Below are 22,225 nucleotides of genomic sequence, written 5' to 3'. Positions count from 1 at the left end.
AAAAGGAGGTTGCAAAAAGTATTTAATAACAGGGAGCCAATAATTATGGCCAGCGTGTTTTGGAGAAAAACATTTATTTTATAATGTGATTTCCCCCCCACTTTAAATTCTTTTACTTCAATGAAAGGTTAGATTTTTGTGAATTTTTTTAAGGAAAGATCAAAAGGATAAACAATGCTGATTTATTTTTTACAGCCATTTTTTATCATATTTATCAGGGGTGCCATCAATTTTGACCACCACTATATATATATATATAATGTGTGTATGTACATATACATTTATAATGTGTGTCACAATTGCAAAAAAAATAAAATAAATTATGAATGGTTTTAAAAATAGGCTAAATTAAATATTTATGCAATTAAGCCTTTAATTGTTGTTGTTTTTTTGGCTTTGTGACATTTTCAGCTGGAATGAATGCCATTACAAACTATAAAGAGTTAAAGGATGTAATTATCATGGTTTATTTCAGAGCACTGGGTCTTAACATCGTTAAACAAAACTGATGTTCTCTCTGGAACTATCACCCACTCCTTAAATGGTCAACTATAATTATAAATACACAATAACATCACTGAAATGTATAAACAAATTATTATTTTTTTCATGTCCAGTTTAAACTCTGGTCACAAATGTGTAAATCCAATGGAAGTGGTTCATCGGTAGATTGGCACAATGGGAAGAGCAATGGAATGAGCCGGAGACAAACACTTACAAACTAGAAGCAACTTGTTGGGTAAAAAAAAAAAAAAAAGGCAAAACTTCAGCAACAAGGCAGAATCATATCTGAACAGTCTCCATACATACATGGACTACTTTGTTTCCAGGAATGCTTGAGAAGCTTTAAATCGCAACACTTGACATACAGTATTCAGTCCGCTCTCAAAGGCCACGAAAACACTGCGTAAATACAGATTCATAAAAGTTTTCAATATTGTCGTGGACATTGTTGGACTTTGGAGTCAAAAAGGTTGAGAACCATTGTTGGCATTCATGTTGTTGTTTTTAAAGGGGTGGTTGATTATGATTTAACTTTTCTAACTTTAGTTAGTGTGTAATGTTGCTGTTTGAGCATAAACAACATCTGCAAAGTTACAACGCTCAAAGTTCAGAGCAAAGGGAGATATTTGCTTTTAAAGAAATCGCTTTTTAAGGACTACAACAAACGGCTGGTAGAGACTACACCACATTCCTCCCGGGTTAGTGACATCACCAACCCTAGGATTTACATAAACCCCGCCCCCTGAACACGATTTATAGATTATCAAGACAGAATATGCTAATCAATGACTAGAAGATAACTACACATCAGCTTCATAAATTCATCAACTAACCATTCAGAAATGTCCTGTTGCTTCTACATGTTGTCTCTTCTTCTTGAGTCTCTCCATCATTGTCTGACTCCGGTTTGAACATAAAAGCCTAAAAGTGTTTGAAATGTTCAGTGCATGTGTGTGTGAGGTAAAAGAACACGAGCTCTTGAAGCTCCGCCCCCTGTGCCGGGAGCAGCAGCTCATTTGCATTTAAAGGGACAGACACAAAAACGGTGCGTTTTTACTGTTTTACAGAGACTTATTTTACATCTTGTGAAATACCACCCCTTTAAACACACACTGAATGGCAATCAAAATATTTTTTCATTACTTTTCATTTTTCATTTATTGTGTATTTTTTTGAATAAAAGCATCCACTAAATGACTAAACGTACATGTCGTCGATTTAAACTGCAGTGTGTTCATGGCCGAAGAGACGCAACAATCGTCCCAGAGACTCTCACGTATTCACTTGTACAGTAGCTGCTGGTAATATCTAAAACTAGACACACCCTCAAATCCATTTATACAAATAATTTAAAAAAAGCCCATAAAGGGCCGGGCCCCGTCTCGTAAGATCCTGTTCTGTACAAGCAAATAAAACATGAGCTCTTTAAAACATCCATTTCTCTTAACAAAATAATCTGATCCATTAAAAGTTCACATAGCAAAAAAGGTAACAGATCTCCATATATATATATATATATATATATATATTTATATATATTTATACTGTATATACACACACACTATTTTGGCAGACAGAACGAAAAGTAGTTCTTTATTGTAAACAGCTCTCTTCTTTCCTCGCACGACCTCTCGTTACATTCATGGCTCCAGTTCTGATTCCTCTTAAAGTTTGTGCTTTGAGGAAAAGGCCTTTGAGAAACACTCAGCCTCATTGACACCCACCTGATCCCGGGACACAGGAACATGACGTAGACGAGGCATTCGGAATCGTCCTGAGGGTCTGAGATCTTTCCAAATGTGTTGGGTGCACGCCGACCCGGGGAGAGAGGATTAATGGGATTTGACGCTCCGGTTCTCCTCAGTTCTCCTGGTCTGTGAAGTCCTCCTCCACGACTGCTTTCTCCGGGATGGCCTCCAGGCTGGGGCGGCCCCTGGACTGAGACCCCGACGAGGGTCCCGCTCCGCCTTTGGACAGGTTACAGGTGAGAGCGGCGTAGTGGATCTGTTTCAGGTTTTCCAGCACTTCCGCCCGGGCGTGTTTCAACAGATCGGCCTGGCCCTGAGAACACGAGCAGAGACGAGTTCACTCACACAGGTGTTCTAGCAGGAGCGCTGCTCTCGCTCATGCAAACACTTCATAGTAGCTTTTTTATTTAAAAATCTTTAGCTTTACATAATTTTTTGGGACATTTTGTCAAATACAAATATTTAATTATATATTGTTTAAAATTTGCATTAGTAATTAAAAATATTATTCTTCAGTTTGACCTAATTTGGCAATACATCATTTAAGTTTACCTTGTTTTTGTTAATTTAGTCAATTACAAATAATTATTACATAGTGTTTATATACAGTATATATATATATATATACAAACACACACACACATATATATATATACATATATATGTTAGTGCTGGGCTTAATCGCATCCAAAATAAAAGTTTGTGTTTATATAATATATGTGTGCGTGTACTGTGTATAATTATTTTGTATATATAAATGCATACATATGCATCTTTATATTAAAGAAAAATGTGTTATTTATATATAATATGTTTATATGTATGTTTATATATAATACAAATTATATATAAATAGTTGATATACATGCAAATATTTCTTAAATATATACATGCATGTGTGTGTATTTATATATACAAATTAATTATGCACACTACACACACACACATATATTATGTAAACACAAACTTTTATTTTGGATGTGATTAATCGTTGCCCAGCACTAATAAATAAATAAATAAATATTTCTACCTACCTGAAATGTTTGTTATTGGTTGCCTATTATGCAATCATTACATCAAAATAGAAAAACAATCTATAGAAAATAAACAGTAAACAAATGTGCTATTAAGTAAAAATATAAAAAATAAAGTAATAAGTAAAAAAGTACAATAATATTTAAAAGTAAATATTTTTTGTAAATATTTGAAGTGTGTATGTGTGTGTGTGTGTATATATGTAAAATTAAAATTAAACAGTCAAACTATGTGTCAAACAATGTGTTTGAAAAAAATAAAACACATTGTTTGACTGTTTAATTTTAATTGTATATATATATATATATATATATATATATATATATATATATATGCATATTTCAAATATTTACAAATATATATATATATATATATATATATATATATATATATATATATATATATATATATATATATATATATATTACACATACTGTATATAAACACTATGTAATAATTTGACAAAATTAACAAAAACAAGGACAACTAATATGATGTATTGGCAAATTATGTAAAACTAAAGAATAATATTTTTAATAAATAATGCAAATTTTAAACAGTATATAGTCAAATATTTTAATTTCACAAAATGCCCCAAAAAATTATGTAAAGCTAAAGAATAAATATTATTTTATTATAAATAATAAACACAAAAATGATTAAAATGAAAATTAATATATAAAAATGAAAGCCAATTCTAAATATTAATAAGTATGATAATACAACATTATTATAAGTATTATATACATAATCACACACACACACACACACACACACACGCTCTCTCTCTCACACACACACACTAAAGAACATCACAATTTTGTTGAGATCAAACCTTAGAAGAGTGTGAGTGAATTTGTAGTGAATATTTTGAGCTTTATCCACATGCAGAAACACACTGTAACTCAGAGTGATGTATGTACTGTAGTCCTGCCATCAGAAACTGATCAACAGCGGTCGCAGAGACATATCTGAGACACTGATGAAAACATCAGGTGATCTTATAAATCTGGGCTGAGTCTTTGAGACTGGATAGCAGACGCGAGGAGGAACAATGCCATCGCTCGCACATTTCAACACAATGCTTTTGTTTGGAATAACAGACTTGTGTAAATCACAGACTCATTAACCATTTAATTATCATTAATGTCTTTAAGCAAACCAAATCGCCGCCTTAATAGTCTTTAATGGTGGTGTCACTTGAATCGATTCTGTCCAGCTGGCCTTTCAGTTTTAAATGATCTGGGTTTAAACATCTAATTTCCAATGGTGGGCATAGATATATATATTTAATGATTGTTTTCATTTTTTTATTTTTTATTTTATATAATTTACTCATCCTCATGTCCTTTTAACAAGTGGTTTTCTTGTTATTTCCATTTATGCAAGAAATATTTTTTGCAAAGGCTGTTTCTAAGTTCTGTGAATGGTCATATTCAAAATCTAAGAGCCAGAGATAATGATGAACATTTGCTCTGATGAATTGAATATAATACATGAATAAATGCATTATCAGTAACTGTGATTGGTCTTCTTTCTTGCATTTATTTGCATATTAAATAGTGACTGGTCTTGCATCCATTTAATCATCTATAGCTGTCTTTATACGGCAGGATTTCATTTATGCTGAACAAAATGTCGGATTTGTACCTCAACCTTTAACACTGTTCTTTGGCTGCGTTTCGTAACACTAGATTTGCATTTCTTCAATGAAATACCCCAGTTAACGGTACGGCTTTCATTTCTACTACTTGTCTTGCTGTGTAAGTTTGTGGTCCACAAAACTGCCGCATTGGTTGTGAAAATATTATATACATTCAAGATAGATAACATCACAGCATCTTGAAACACATCTGAATGTTAAAATCTTCTTATGCATAAATATATGCAAATTGAAAGGGGAATAATTTCCCACAGGTGTTCATGTTTCATCTGTGATCACCTTCAGAATCGTGATGTTCCAGGTGAAGCTCTCGACGGATTTGTGGAGTTTTCTTCCCTTCAGTCCTTCTTTCACCGCCATGTCATGTAGATTCTCATGAAACTCCATCGCTGAAACGACAGATTCAGGGGATCAGACGAGCACTGGGCTTTAACGTTTCTTCTGCGGCATTTATTCGATCAAAAATACAGTAAAATTGTGAAATATTATTAGAATTTAAAAGAGCTGTTTTCTATGTGAATATATAGTAAAGTGTAATTTATTCCTGTGATTGATTCCAGAATTTTCAGCATCATTACTCCAGTCTTCAGTGTCACATGATCCTTCAGAAATCACTCTAATATGAGGATTTGATGCTTGAGACACAATTATGATTATTATCAATGTTGAAAACTGCTTTGTATTTTTGTGGAAACCGTGACACATTTTATATTTCAGGATTCTTTGATTAGAAAGTTCAAAAGAAATTCTTGAAATAGAATCTTTTGTAAACATTATAAATGTCACTTTTGATCAATTTAATGCAGCCTTGCTAAATAAAAGTATTAATTTCTTGCAAAAACAAAAGAAATCTTACTGAGCCCAAACTTTTAAACGGCAGTGCAAATCACAACATTATTTGTTTGCAATTTGTTAAAAGAAACCATAATTTCATCCAAACACTCACTATGAAACGATGATGTTTAAAGATCATGTTAAACATTTGATGTTTAAGAAGAAAAAAAGGTTTCACATAAGAACTAAGACAATAAAAATCCATCAACAAGAAAAAAAATTGTGAATAATTACTTTATATACACAAATATAACAATACATAATAAATACACCAACATACATTTTACTACAATCATTTTAATACATGAAAAGCTCGTTTCCTTCAGAGTTTTGAATCCATTAATTTAAACCAACAGTTTGAACAGGTTGACAAAAAATGTATATCAGAAATGTTATCTTACTTGAGCTGTACTTAATACTTGAGCTGTGAGACACAGAATCATTGCAAATAAATCATGAATATTCAATATATCCAGAGAACAAAACTGGAACATCGGGCGAAGCGATCAGGATGGCCAGTGTGAGAGAGTTTGACTGCATCTAGTAATGCCGTTCACGCAAGCAGAAGCTTTTGTACTTTGACAACTTAAAGGATTAGTTCACTTTCAAAAAAATGTTTGCTGATAATTTACTCACCCCGATGTCATCCAAGATATCCATGTCTTTCCTTCTTCAGTCGAAAAGAAATTAAGGTTTTTGAGGAAAACATTCCAGGATTTTTCTCCACGGAATGGACTTCAATGGCAACCAACTATACCAATGTTCAAAGAAGGTTCAAATGTCCGTCTCAATGCAGCTTCAACGTCTCGACACGATCCCAGTCGAGAAATAAGGGTCTAATCTCGTGAAACGATCAGTCATTTTCTAAAAAAAAAAAAATATATATATATATACTTTTTAACCACAAATTCTCGTCGTGTACCATCTCTGAGATGTGCCACGTATTACGTCATCACGTTGGAAAGGTCACGCGTCTCGTCATCTATCTGAGTTATTTGTCTGTGTACTCCGGTTCAGAAAGGAGGGAAGGGCAAAACATGTCATTTTCTCATCAAACTTCAAAATCGTCAGACATCTTTGTTTTAATTTATTATTATTTTTTTTTCGTGACCTTTCCAACATGATGACGCAATGTGTGGCACATCTCAGAGATGGTACAAGACGGGCATTTGTGGTTAAAAAGTATATATATATATATATATATATATATATATTTTTTTTTTTTTTTTTTTTGAAAATGAGACTTTGAAGCTGCATTGAGACGGACATTTGAACCTTCTTTGAACATTGGTATAGTTGTTTGCCTTTGAAGTCCATTCTGTGTAGAAAAATCCTGGAATGTTTTCCTCAAAAACCTTTTTGCCTGAAGAAAGAAAGACATGGATATCTTGGATGGCATCGGGGTGAGTAAATTATCAGCAAACATTTTTTGAAAGTGAACTAATCCTTTAAGTTACCAGCAAAGAAACTCTGGGATGTGGGCGCATGATTCAAACACACACACTCACTTCCCGTCACGAGGCGATTGTCTTCTGTAGGTTTGGATTAAAGCCTCGTGGGAGGCGTGAGGACGAGGCCTGTTGTGTCGTACAGCAGATCACCTCATTGTTAGTTTGGGTAAATTGCGAGTTTCTCCTTGAGCCGCGCGGCACAAACATGGACGGTAAACGCTTGTGACATGATCAGAAAGCAGGTGTCTGATACAGAAGGAGAAAGAGAGGAATAAAGCGATGAGAAGATGCAGGCGTGGGCACAGCACACACACATCCAATCCTTTCAGACTGCATTAACATCAAGGCAACGAACACAGAAGAGATTTGTCATCCGAGAGCCGCACCGTTCTGTTTCTGTCTTTCATTCGCAGTGATCTGAAGAACGGACACCGAGGAGAGGAAACAACGCTTTTTGAGTGATATTTGTTGTGCTGAATCTTTAAAGTGCTTTTTTCCCCCAGATATTCTCTTTCATGCAGTGTGTAATAGAGCTGTTTGTGAATGTAAAAAGGTCTGCAAAGTTTTAAAGATCAAAGATCTAATTTCCCGTTACAAACTTGCATAACAATGTAACAAATTTGCATAATGCCAGCCTGTGGTCTTGATTGGCTGAACAGTGTCTCTTTGCCCCGCCCTCAAACACTGTAGTTGTATCTGAGACTGGAAGAGTTGTGCTGTTTCCACTTCAGAAGGATGAGATTTAAAACATTTAAAACGTAAAACCAATGCCATCGTTACGGTTCACATCACAAGCGCTGAGGAAGAGCTGAAAATAAGATATGGTAATGAGCATTTGGTTTCTGACATGAGCTGTATCCAGTCAGCCAATCACAACAGACTGAGCCGTCTGACCAATCAGAGCAGAGCAGCTCTCGGAGAGGCGGAGTTTAGAGAGACTGAATCTTCAAACTAACCGTTTCAGACTCTTTGAGAAATGAGGTGTTTTTTTGACCTTCACTGTCAGAAATAGAGGTACAGTAGGAGTCCATTTCTGTCCCCCAAGGTACAATCTACACTAACGTACCCCATAGGGCTTATTATTGGACCTCAAGGTACATATATGTACCTTTTTGAGGGTCAAAAAGCATTAAAAGGTACATATATGTACCGTTTCTTTTAAAGTACAGGTACAATTATGTACTTTATTTTCTGAGAGTGTTGGATGCATTTCAACTTATTGTAGGAGACTCCAAAACTAAATTAGGAACTTTTAAAATTGCATAACAAAGACATACTGTATATGATGCACACCACACACATACAGCAAGATACGGGTGAAAATGCAATGTTTCAGTCTGACTGGCTGGTTTCTATTTCACGTTTAGAACTCAAGATGCGCATGCTTTTATCTGTCTGCCAGGAAACAACTCTACAATGAACACGTGATGAAGATGAACTTACAAATAACCCACAAGTGAAATTTCTGACATAAAAGAGCCATAAAAGCCCATATGATGTGTATCTGACAGACACTAACTTTGCAACATCGACACCGTTATTGAACTGAACTGAATCAACAATGAACTGAAGTGAGCTGAAGAATGACACTATTGTCTTCTGCTGCTTTACAACTAAAATTTAGTTGAATTTTGCATTATTGTTGCATTATTACATTATTGTTTGCAACTGTTATGTTCCAGTTTATTAATGCGAAGCTGCTTTGGAACGATCTGTATTGTATAAAGCGCTATATTAACAAACATGTTATTAAATTAAAATGCATGTTATATTCTGAAGTCATTCAACTGTTTATGTGCAGGGTTATTACTGTTAACTAAAACACTATTTTTGCTAATTAATGCTAAAATAAAATTAAATATAAACGTTAAATTGAAAAACTTAAACTAAACAAAAACTACAAATGTTGCACATAACAAAATGACTAAAATATAAAAATAAAGGCTAATTCAATTTATAATAAAAGCTATTTTGTGTAAGAAACAGACTGCAATTTAAACTTAAGACATCAGACATTTAACCATAAGGCATCAGAACAAATTGTACTACTATTATTGCTCTTTTTTATTGGTCCTTTTTGGAGATTGAGACATGCGTTTTCCCAGGAACACTTGAAACTAAACAGCAAAACCATGAGAATACTGCAAACGCCAGCACATTTTCATGCATCAACTTGCACACTTGCTGTTCAGCACCTTGGCATGATGCACAGTTAAGAAATGAGGAGGAATTAGGAAGGATAGATAGTGTTACACCACCTAAAAACCTGAAGGACCATCAATGTTAGCGTCTGTCAAACCTCATGCTGTGTCTGTGTGCGTCTGAGAGCTAAAGCGCCTGTAAACGTGCTTGAGCTGTGACATCCTTCTATATACAGCTGTGCAAGCCATCCCACAGCTGTAAAGCTTCACTGAAAGGAGATCAACGACGGTCTCTAGATGCAGATCGCTGGCCAATGAAGCGCCGCACAAGCCTGGGGGAGACAGCGCTTGACTTCCTACAAATAGAGCAATAATGCTCAAGAGGGGGAAGCCATTACTGTGAATAGCACAAGCATATTTCAAGATGATTTGCATTCATTCCTGACGTTACTTTCACACTCTGTTAACCTCAGCGTTGGTGGGCTCTCGTGTCTGCGAGCCCCTCGGATCTGACGGGCGGTAAGTAAGGAGAGGTTCTGCCGGGTTAATGATGCATGATCGTGCCGAGGAAAGCGGCCAATGGCACTCCGACTTCATGGCAGGGGTTGCCTAGCAACATACTGTAGTCTGAGTGGGAAAACCCGGGATGTCATTCCACACGTCTCTGTGAAGGCACGCACTGAGACACGGCGCAGACACCGTGACAGAAAGCCTCAGCCCCCGGATGCACGTGTGAGGGCGTCAGCGGGCTTCTGAGGCACTTGCACATCACTTCATAGCCTTTTATGTGCTTTAAATGACTTAATTTCACAGAAATGGCTGTAGTCTGGCACACCGCGCAGCTATGCCTCATGCAACGTCTGTCAACCGCAACAGGAGTGACTGCAATGAATGCAACTGGTTTTTTAGCAGTGCATCAAAATATTTTGCAATGCAATTTTACTTGCATTTTAGATGCACAAATAAACCTAAACCAAAACAACTAGATTAAAGATGCAGTACACTAAAAAAAAAAAAAAAAAAATCCAGAATATCTTCTTTTGTGTTGACAAAAGAGAGCAAGTAAATTATTTAAAAAAAAATTAGGTGAACTATGCTTTTAAACAACATTCCCATTGACGTAGCCTACATATCCAGTAGAGTTGCACGATTAATCGCTGATAGATCACGATCTCGATTCAAAAACCCACGCAATCTCATTCCTAAATGGCAACGATTCACCTGGAATATTAATAACGAATCACACTGGCATATTCAAATCTGTATTCATGCTGCCGCTGATCCAGAGAGAGCAGTTGTCATGTATGAAACAGTTTCACAAACAGTCTTTTCAACCACACAGTATCGTTATTTCTGTTACAAATATTCATATTATCACAGAAGTACTGGGATGAGTTTATAGCTCGGCTATAAACACTGATGTCTACGGTAGCGATCAAAATAGAGTAAATCACCTTTATTCTGCAAACTGGTATTTGTTATCATATTTTTATCGTAATCATATTTGTTTTAGCACAAATAGTTTCACAGTTTACTGCACTTTCTTATTCTTATTTCTTATAAGTTATTTACCAATAGTGGTTAATGAATCTAGTCTAAAGATAGCTTGCTTCCACAATGCAAAATGTACAATTGCATTGCAAGAAAAAAAAAGCAGCTTCCATTACAGTAGCTGTGTTGCAAATAAAAACAAAAACAAGCAAATTCAAAACATAAAGCATAATGTTTTGTCATTACTGTATGGAAAAACTCACTGGCCAACTCGTTTAAAAAACAATGCAGATTATCGGGATCATCTTAATACGCATGCAAATACTCTATTTGAGTATTTACTCTAAGATACTCTATACTCTGAGTTTCTTCCAGGAACAAACACGTCACAATATTCCTCATTTAAATAATTAACACACAGAATAAAGGGGCGGGGCCTGGTTGAGTTAGTTAGTAGTGTGTTAAACTGGCGGTTATGGTAAGGGCCGGGACATTTCCCAAACACACTCGAAGCGCTCAACCAATCACAACACACTGATCCAGCCGACCACAGTGTGCTTTTCAGAAGGAGGGGCTTCATAGAGACAGGAACTAAACAGAGCGTTACTGACAGACTGGGAAGAGAGGAGCCGCAACAATGGAGAATATGAGGAAAACAATCAACATTCAAGCAGGAAAACCTGTTCTAATGGAGCACAAAAACAACATCAACACTTCGAAAAAGGGCCCTTTAAAGGAAATCACAAAATTCGACTTAATTTAATTTTGTGGAAACTTCTTTCCATGGTTTCAGATTAAACCACCACCACCACCACACCACCCAATCTGGTCCCCTCAGTGGGCCAGTTATTATCCCCTACTGGTAAAATGTGGAACTGCACCATTATGGAGGCAAAAAGCATTAAAGAAAAGCTAATTCATTCAAATGGAAAGGGAATTTGGTCTGCATGAACAAATCAAATCCACAGCACATAACCACAGCCTCCGTACAAGCAAGCAACTCCCGCTGGCATCAGGGTTATTGTTAGCGCACAGATTTTCTAATATTTACAGCAAAAGTATATCCTCCATCTCTTAAACAACTGGAGCACTGGCCAGCACTGCTTTACTCAAAAGAGAGCATGTTATTTACTCTGCCTGTAGATCAATATCTGTTAGGTCTTTCACAGTGGCCAGTTTTGATTATATAAGCATGTCAATGCCAGAGTTTTCCACTAGATTCCATGGGGGAATGGGCAAGTATTGACCCACTTTTCCTATTCACGGTTAGCAGCTTGAGCTCATCACACTACAGCTCCATCAGTCCAGCTCGGCCTCCAATCCGCCACACCTCAAGTGAAGTAAAGCTACCTTTCAACCACATTTATCAATGAGCCAGGCAGAGATGGGATTCTTAAGAGAGACAAGAAACCGCAGATTGATTTACAGTGTTTACTGCAGATTAGACAAAGCCGTTCTCTGTGCTCTTGTACTGGGACAAAAGACGATGAATATTTGATGTGGCCACAGACTCTGAAAATCAATCAAATCTTTGTGGTTACGGCTTACTTCTAATGCACGATATTAAACTGCATTAACAGTGGTGCAAAATTACAGTGTTAAGCAGAAGAAATCAAAGATGGAAGTGGCTGAGTGATAGTTTTATGATGAAGATGAACGTACATTTTGTGTCAAAAGTCTGATCGCTTAGAAAAGTGACAGTAAGCCTTTCCTTGACAAGCAGTGTGATTTTAGGGATCAAGTTAAATGCCAACATTTGCTACTCAGAATTAGGAGTATGTTTAAATCCTTACCACTAAGTATGAGCAACGGTAATAGTGAAGTGAAGGAGATGCATGTAAGATTTTTAATGTTAAAATTAGGGCTGTCAATCGATTAAAATTTTTAATCGCGATTAATCGCATGATTGTCATGAGTTAACTCGCGATTAATCGCATTTAATCGCACGTTTTTTATTTGTTCTAAATGTACCTTAAATTAATACTTTTCAAGTTTGTAATACTCTAATCAACGTGGGCATGGATAAATAGATGCTTTATGCAAATGTATGTTTATTATTGAAACCATAGTCAATATAGAGCATAAGGAGGAGACATGTTTCAAAGGTCATAGATGTTTTTCAAAGAACTTGTTCATTTCTATTAGACATGTAGAAAGAACAAAAAAAATGCCAGGTTACCATTACTTCTCTTTCTTTGCCCTGAGCAATTTACTAACACAAACATGTTTAGATTTTTGCATGACAGGGCAGCTCTTCTGAAAATGCTAAATGTAGGCTACATATTAGTTTGTCTCTCTCTGTGCCCATTTTGATGAAGCTAAATTCTCAATAAAAATGTTTTCATTGGTATATTTTACTGTTTCTGTTGTCAACGGAATGGATTTGAAAAGGTGACTGAAACGCGACCCATTAAGACATAACCAGCTCTCCCTTCTAAGATGTTAAGTTAATCTGCACAAAAATTCTGATAATCGAGCCGTCGTCTGGTGAAATCAAATACACATAAGATAAAGACAATATCTGTGCTCTGATTTCGGCTATACTTGTAAAATTAGAGAAGCAACATAATATCTGTGAATTAAAGAGCTGCTCCTCCGCGCGAGACGCAGAGAGAGAGAGAGAGAGAGAGAGAGAGAGAGAGAGAGAGAGAGCGAGAGAGAGAGAGGCGCGCGCGCGTGCTGGGAGAGCAGTACCGGCGGTACCGGGAGATTCTCAGAAACGAAATAAGGTTTGGGCGCTTTGTTGAAGGGAAAAAAATCGCTAAAGGGGTCTGCAATGTCGCTAAGTTAGCAACACTGTGTATCTTCATTTCTCCAACTAGGGGTTGGGTCACGGGTCAAACAGAAAATACGCGCTGCGTTAATCGCGCGTTAAAAAAATTAGTGCCGTTAATATGATTTTGCGTTAACGCGTTATTAACGCGCTAACTTTGACAGCCCTAGTTAAAATACATTCTCTTATCCCATTTTAACATTAAGCAATATTGGCTTTATCTCCCTTAGAAGATCTCTTTCCAGCTCAACCAATAGCAAGAGTTTGGGGCGTGGCTACTGTAGCAGGCAGAGAGTTTGGGGCGTGGCTACTGTAGAAGGTGAGAGTTTGGGGCGTGGCTACAGTAGAAGGTGAGAGTTTGGGGCGTGGCTACTGTAGCAGGAGGAGAGTTTGGGGCGTGGCTACTGTAGCAGGCAGAGAGTTTGGGGCGTGGCTACTGTAGAAGGTGAGAGTTTGGGGCGTGGCTACAGTAGAAGGTGAGAGTTTGGGGCGTGGCTACTGTAGCAGGAGGAGAGTTTGGGGCGTGGCTACTGTAGCAGGCAGAGAGTTTGGGGCGTGGCTACTGTAGAAGGTGAGAGTTTGGGGCGTGGCTACAGTAGAAGGTGAGAGTTTGGGGCGTGGCTACTGTAGCAGGAGGAGAGTTTGGGGCGTGGCTACTGTAGCAGATGGAGAGTTTGGGGCGTGGCTACTGTAGAAGGTGAGAGTTTGGGGAGTGGCTACTGTAGAAGGTGAGAGTTTGGGGCGTGGCTACTGTAGCAGGAGGAGAGTTTGGGGCGTGGCTACTGTAGCAGATGGAGAGTTTGGGGCGTGGCTACTGTAGCAGATGGAGAGTTTGGGGCGTGGCTACTGTAGCAGGTGGAGAGTTTGGGGCGTGGCTACTGTAGCAGATGGAGAGTTTGGGGTGTGGCTACTGCAGCAGGAGGAGAGTTTGGGGCGTGGCTACTGTAGCAGGAGGAGAGTTTGGGGTGTGGCTACTGTAGCAGGTAGAGAGTTTGGGGTGTGGCTACTGTAGCAGGAGGAGAGTTTGGGGCGTGGCTACTGCAGCAGGAGGAGAGTTTGGGGCGTGGCTACTGCAGCAGGAGGAGAGTTTGGGGTGTGGCTACTGTAGCAGGTGGAGAGTTTGGGGCGTGGCTACTGTAGCAGATGGAGAGTTTGGGGTGTGGCTACTGTAAGAGGAGGAGAGTTTGGGGCGTGGCTACTGTAGCAGGCAGGGAGATTGGGGCGTGGCTACTGTAGCAGGTGGAGAGTTTGGGGTGTGGCTACTGTAGCAGGAGGAGAGTTTGGGGCGTGGCTACTGCAGCAGGAGGAGAGTTTGGGGCGTGGCTACTGCAGCAGGAGGAGAGTTTGGGGTGTGGCTACTGTAGCAGGTGGAGAGTTTGGGGCGTGGCTACTGTAGCAGATGGAGAGTTTGGGGTGTGGCTACTGTAGGAGGAGGAGAGTTTGGGGCGTGGCTACTGTAGCAGGCAGGGAGATTGGGGCGTGGCTACTGTAGCAGGTGGAGAGTATGGGCGTGGCTACTGTAGCAGGCGGAGAGTGTGGGGCGTGGCTACTGTAGCAGGTGGAGAGTTTGGGGCGTGGCTACTGTAGAAGGCGGAGCCAGAGAGTGTTTAGCTGCTGTGGAACCACGATTGATGCGTTACATGAGAAAGAAATTCAGCTTCAGTTACAGGAGTGTAAGACAAAATTCACAGCATTTAGATTAAACAGGTCATGAACACGTCAAGGCATTGAGATGAAGCGTGCCATAATGGATGCTTCAATACAACATCATCATGTACCTGTACATCAGAAAGACAAATTTAACAATTTATAATGTTTACATTGATGTGTCAATGTTAACAGCCTCAAACAGCTGTGTTGGGTCGTGTCAAAAAATGACACAGATGCGTTTGATGGGTTTATTGTAAGTGAGATGCTCACGCTTGTGCTCGCTCTAGACAGAGTGTTAGCCGACTCAATTGCTTACTCATCACACATAGCAACACAGCTAAAAGTACCTTTTATTGAAAGTAGCCTACTTCTACCTGTTGAGACATGCCTTCATAAGCACCAGTAAGAACTGTGATTTTGATGTTTAAAGCTGCAGTCGGCAAGTCTGGCAGATTGATTGACTTAGCCAAAATTTTGAATGTTTACAACTCTCATGCCCCTCCCCCACTACCAACGAGCACCCTCCCATAGACGTCGTGTTCGTCAGTGCATGTGTACCTGATTTTCTGTGAACGCGCGCGTCTCTTCAGCATCGATCAACACCATGGACTCGGAGGTAGGCTGCCCTGGCTATTCTATCCATAAATAGCAATAACAGAGGAATTGGAAGCTTGTTAGTAGATTTTCTCTCCGCCATCACGCTTCGTACAATCTCAGGCGAACTTCAGGCGTGTCCTGTGCATGTGATATTGAAACGTGCGCGAGCCGCGGGGAGAGGGGATCTGTGACTGTGGCGTGTGCACGATGTGATTGACAGTCAGATCTCACACCCCCCTGCGCTGATTGGACCTGATGATCCGGGAGCGGTGGATTTTTGCAAAACAAATAACACGCTCCAGGTGGAGTTAGAAACTTTGTTTTTTTTCTAAAACCACTTTATTTATGTTGTTCTGTCGGATTATAGTGTTGATTTCACTGAATATGATCAAAAAAATGTTGCCGACGGCAGCTTTAAGGAGGCGCAACACGAGAAATATAAATAGGCTTTATTTTTGTAATCACACAAGGCACCACTAGTGTTGCAGAAACTACATACTTCACCTTTAACAAGCATTAATAAGGTTTATTCGTACATTATTGAAGCCAAACAGTACACATGTGGCATTGAAGCCATTGGCAAGCATAATGATTGGCTTGAGCAAACAAATGGCAGGTTATGCGTTTGGGTTGTGATAATTGCTCAACGAGAGAATATATAATGAAGTCTAACAGCTTCCTGTGCCAAGATTCCATCAGCTACGATTAATGAAACACACTGACAGCCTTCCGCATCGATCACCTGCCAATCACTGTCTCCCAGCAACAAACCCAAGATGCAGAAAAAAATGAAAATGATTATCAATGTTTCCACTGCGCTTCACAAGGTTTTATGAACGCATTAGCACATAAACAGATAAAAGGCAACAGGAAAATGAGGAATCGCAGCAGGAATGATGTACATTTCTTTCACTTTGCCACATTTAATAAAAACAAAAACTATAAATGGTATAATTTGCTCGGGTATATATATATATATATATATATATATATATATATTTTTTTTTTTTTTTTTATGTTTACCTTTTTTATTGTTTTTTAAATAAAGTTTTTTAGAATTTTGATCTGAATTGATTTGTGAGATCAAAAGTGAACGAAGCCACGTCACTCGCTGCATACTACATTGTACACTTCAAAAAAAAAAAATCAATGCAATTTCAAAAGGCCACAGATGCACCTTAATATTACATAAAAGCTTGATAAAACACACCGCCTTTCTTCTGCATTTGGTCGTTCCCTTTCATTTGGGAGCGAATGCAATTGAGCCTGATCTCTGCATCGTGCACCACTGATTGCAGGGCTTTGATAGGCTATAGATGTTTACCCTTTTAGTGCCCTGTTAATTAGAGAACAGAGCCAATGACTCTAATGAGAGTCAAAAAACCCTCCTTCAATGGTGTTTGAAAATCATCACACAGGTGAAGAGAAAAGCATACACAATGAGCCTTATACAACACACCGTGGCATAATTAGTTTATTCTCTTTGAGCTTTTTTAGTATGAACACACTGGTGTTTTCTGCACTCTATTACAGAGGAAACTGAGATCGAAGGGACGCGTCGATCGATTGTGTTCCTAGAAACATCCCTCCCTTGTGGAACACTGTGTCTTTCTCTTTCTCTCGCTCTCCTTCTCTTTGCTTTCGTTCTCTCTTAAGTTTTTTTCATCCTTACCTGCTTTCTGGACTTGCAGTATTCGCTCGTACACGCCGTCAGAGTTCTCCAGCAGCGTTCGGTTGGTCTGGATCATCTGTGAACACAGGGAAAAAGGGACACGTAATGAGCATCCGTGCGATTACTGTCACAATCTGACGACAGCTCATTTGTAGAGGCCTGTAGCCTGCAGATACTCGTGTGCATTCAGAGGTCATATGACATACAACAGATGTATTCCAATGACACAAAAAATAAAGCAAAGTTAATAATAATAATAATATTTTTTATATATATATATATATATATATATATATATATATATATATATATATATATATATATATATATATATAAATGAATTTATGCCTGAATATGGGTCATACAGTAGATATGGAAGATATTATTACAAATTATATCAGAGGTCACATGAAACATTAATACATTATAATCACCAGAATAAAATAAGTAAAACAGATATGTATATAAAAATTTGATAGATAGATAGATAGATAGATAGATAGATAGATAGATAGATAGATAGATAGATAGATAGATAGATAGATAGATAGATAGATAGATAGATAGATAGATAGATAGATAGATAGATAGATAGATAGATAGATAGATAGATAGATAGATCAAATAAAATAAAATTTAAATAAAATACATTTTGTGTTTATGAATTTGGGTCATATATGTGCTATACTATATGGGTCACATAGTAGCTGTATAATTTAAAGATATTATTACAAATTATATCAGAGGTCATATGAGACAATAACATCATATAGTAGTAGTATAATAAACATTACTGCAAATTAATAAATAAAATATATAAAAAAGGTTATAAAACAAATGCTTATTAATTTTTTTCCCAAGGCCAGGAAAAATATGAACTACTGGTCAGCCAAAAAACATCTATTTTAAGCCTTGTGTTCAACATAAGATTACTAGTTACAATTCAGAAGAGGAAGTTGATGGTTGTTGAATTAATGAGGAAAGTCATCGCAGGACAGGAAGTGGGGCAGATTACGCAATAGATCTGCTCTTTTGTTGAGCCTGAACCCACACCCTTCTAATGAGGCGAGCGGATTCCTACATTTAATTAAACACACACACACACACACACACACACACACACACACACACACACACACACACACACACACACACACACACACACACACACACACACACACACACACACACACACACACACACACACACACTAACTCAAACTAATTCAGACGGACATCTCAGCACAGGGCCAGCGGCTACAGATCCTGCACCAAACCACATCATAAAGCCATAGTCCAGATCAACAAACTTTCCTTGTGAGACTCAACATGCTGCCAAGAAAGGGGAAAAAAATGTTGCATTTACTAAAAGGCCTTTGCTGATGTTCACTTATAATGGTTTCTTACACACTGTGATGGAGTTTTACATCATGTCCATGTTGCACTCTCTCTGACCCTTAGAAATAACCACAATTTTAATAATGCTAATGCTTTTGCTCTATGTAAATTGCCTCTGTTATGATTTACTGGCTGAGTCTCAAGTCTCTGTTTAAGTTAATCTATGCAGATTATGTTCATTCTGACCTTTAGACTCTTGAAATGTTGGCCCGTATCATAAAAAACAAAGAGTTTACACTATTTTGTAACAATGGCTGTTTAGTTGAAATAATGGTTAAATTATAAATAAATAAAAAAACACTTCATTCAAGTCACTTCAGAGCAAATACATAAATATCACAATGTATATTTTATGATTTACAGAGCTTTTCAAAATGTTGGGGTCAGTAAGATTTTTGTGTTTTTTAAAAGACGTCTTTTCTGCTCACCAAGGCTGCATTTATTTAATCAAAAATACATTTAAAATGGTAAAATACTGTTTTTTTTTGTGTTGTTTTCTATGTGAATATACAGTAAAGTGTAATATATTCCTGTGATCAAAGCTGAATGTTCAGCATCATTACTCCAGTCTTCAGTGTCACATGATCCTTCAGAAATCACTCTAATATGAGGATTTGATGACATTTATGAATATTATCAGTGTTGAAAACAGTTCTTTTTCAGGATTATTTGATAAATAGAAAGTTAAAATGAATTTGAAATAGAAATCTTTTGTTACATTATAGATGTCTTTACTGATACTTTTGATCAATGTAATGTGTCCTTTCTGAATAAAAGTTTGAATTTCCTTAAAAAAAAATCTTCCTGACCCCTAACTTTTGATAACTATATATCAAATACGACAATTTATAAGAAAATGATTTTCGCAACTTGTTTGTGGTGTAATATTTATAGCAGCATATACTTAAAGGCACAGTGTGCAAGTTTCGCCACTAGAGGTCGCTTATTCACAACAATAACAAAGCCGTGGCTACTTGATGATGCCGCGAATGTGGAAAACTAGCCTATCACTGACGCCTCAGTGTTTGTTTGACACTTCAGATGCGGATTTTAAAACGATATGTATATACATGTTTTCATATCATTATAAAGTAATTAATTTGTTGATTAGATGCGCCATTAGTGGAGAACGGCAGTGTGTTTGCAGTCGAGGATAGCATTAGTAGTACCCAGAGCCATAAAGAGAAAGAGTTGCGACACTCCCATAGACCTCCGTTGTAAATAATGGCGGCGCTTTTAACCGCCCACTTCCGGGATTTGAAGAGCGGGATAGTTCTAAACACTGTCATTTTGGCGTTGGACCCCATTCACTTACATTGCTGCGCGTCGAGTTGTTCCAGAGTTAAGTTGTTGAAATATCGACCTCTTTTGAATTGTCAACCGTCTATTTTGTATCAGAGGCCCTTTGCGATGCTTATACTGGTCTTCATTTGTACATGCACAGCGTAATTATTTATATTTTATGTTAGTTGTTTCAACCAATTTTCAAGCACTGCCTGCTAACTTAGCTAGTTAGCTAGCGCGACTTCGTCAGTTAAGAGTTCGGTAATGAATCGCTGCGACCTTTATAGCAACTTTTATTTTATTTAATTTTTTGGGATATACTAACTTTTCATTATGTTTTATTGTCTTGAGTGAAGCGGCTTGTGAGAACAATGCTGGACCTCTAGGATTGTTATGGCCATCATCAGTCCTGTCTGTTTCATGGATCACCTGCCCCTGATTTTTGCTTTTCTTGTTCACACAAGCACACATTTTTGTTGTCTGTCATTGTTTAATAAAAAATGTTTATTTGAAAACCTTCATTTGTATTAGCAATGCTTAAATTCGTTTTTAATCTGTTATAGTTTTGATAATGTGTATGGCTTAATATTAAAATAATATTCTTAGTCTTAACATGATAATGTTTCACGTTGTGGTCCTGGGGTGGCCACTTTCATCAGAAGAAGTGAGCTAGCTTAAGCGAACTCTGAACGGACCGCCACGGCAGACCTCTTTGCGTGATCACGAAGGTAGGCTAATGGCTGAATCAAAATTTATAAGCAAAATCACGGGAATCAATAGCCTAATACAGCCCAGTTGTGCTAAAATAAATATCATGAGACGTCCATCATCAGATGAATGATATGGAAAAGTTAAGTTAGAGCCGCTAAAGCCAGTGCTACTACCCATACGAACATGAACACTAAGCTTTTCCCTCCAAAAATATAGCCTAAAACTTGTCTCCAAATGCAAAACTGACATTAACAAAATGCAATAACAGCTGAAAAAGTACTTGAGGTGTGTTTTATTTTATATTTACCGTTCAATAATGCAATCGCTGCTGTCTGTCCCATAGAAGAACATGACAGCCAGCGTATGTTTTAGAACTATTGGGGCTTACATGAACCACGTGACAGCCATAGCGGCGACATCAAAGAGTGTCGCAACTCTTTCTCTCTATGGCTCTGGTAGTACCGTACACGGTTAAATCAGTCAGTGTGACAAAAACACACGCAAGCCCGACACAAATGTTTAATGTCACGATTGGTATACCATCTGTTTGCATTAGTGTACATCCAGCTGGTCATTTATCATGCATTCGTTTGGAAGCAGAGCTGCATATATAAAGTGTCGTGAGAAAGCAAACCGATGTGATCATGCAGCCGACACACACAAAGAAGATATGCATCTGATTTCACTTCTTTTTATCATTACTGTAACACATATTTTGTTATTTTGATAAGATAATCATCAAGTGTTCTAAAATAAAGTGTGAGAGTAGACATACCATACACATAAGTGTCTAACTTCACTGCTATGTGTAGATATTTAAATATGGCAATCTTTAAGCATGAATGTTTGGATTTATATGAAATACAATAACAGTCCATCTGTAACATTAACTAAGGTTATTAAATGTTTTAGAAGTATTGTTTATTTAGATAATTAATTTCAACATTTGCTAATAAAAGTTGTATCTGTTAACATTAGTTAATGCACTATGAACTAACATAAATGATCAACGTATAATCAATATATTAATATTTAATTTTAATATCTATATTTATTTCATTTAATAAGTACAGTACATTTACTTGGTTCAGCTATGTTTTTTGTAATAAAAAAGATAATTTAGTTTGTTTTCATTCAGTATCAATTTTAAAAAACTATCGGTTATCGGTTATCAATATATTCATATTAATATCTATATTTATTTAATTTAATAAGTACAGTACATTTTCATGGTTTAGCTTTGTTTTTTGTTGTTTTTTTGTAATAAAAAATAT

The 22,225-nt window shown here is 37.3% G+C and overlaps 1 protein-coding gene across 1 annotated transcript in view; it reads right to left on the bottom strand.

Annotated features, from left to right (window-relative positions):
- Positions 1–2,072: 2,072 nt before the first annotated feature.
- plcl2 (phospholipase C like 2) overlaps positions 2,073–22,225 on the bottom strand; it is a 61,366-nt gene continuing 41,213 nt past the window's right edge. Inside the window, exons 4-6 of the mRNA XM_081389136.1 lie at positions 17,560–17,635; positions 5,230–5,339; positions 2,073–2,565 (exon numbers count right to left, since the gene is read on the bottom strand). Of these exons, the coding sequence (XP_081245262.1) occupies positions 2,365–2,565; positions 5,230–5,339; positions 17,560–17,635 (387 nt within the window). The 3' untranslated portion in view covers positions 2,073–2,364. The remainder of the gene's footprint in view (positions 2,566–5,229; positions 5,340–17,559; positions 17,636–22,225) is intronic.

This window comes from Scardinius erythrophthalmus (assembly GCF_964197995.2).
Source record: "Scardinius erythrophthalmus genome assembly, chromosome: 16".
In the NCBI taxonomy this organism is placed as follows: Eukaryota; Metazoa; Chordata; class Actinopteri; order Cypriniformes; family Leuciscidae; genus Scardinius; species Scardinius erythrophthalmus.
This window is presented reverse-complemented; position numbering and strand designations above follow the sequence as displayed.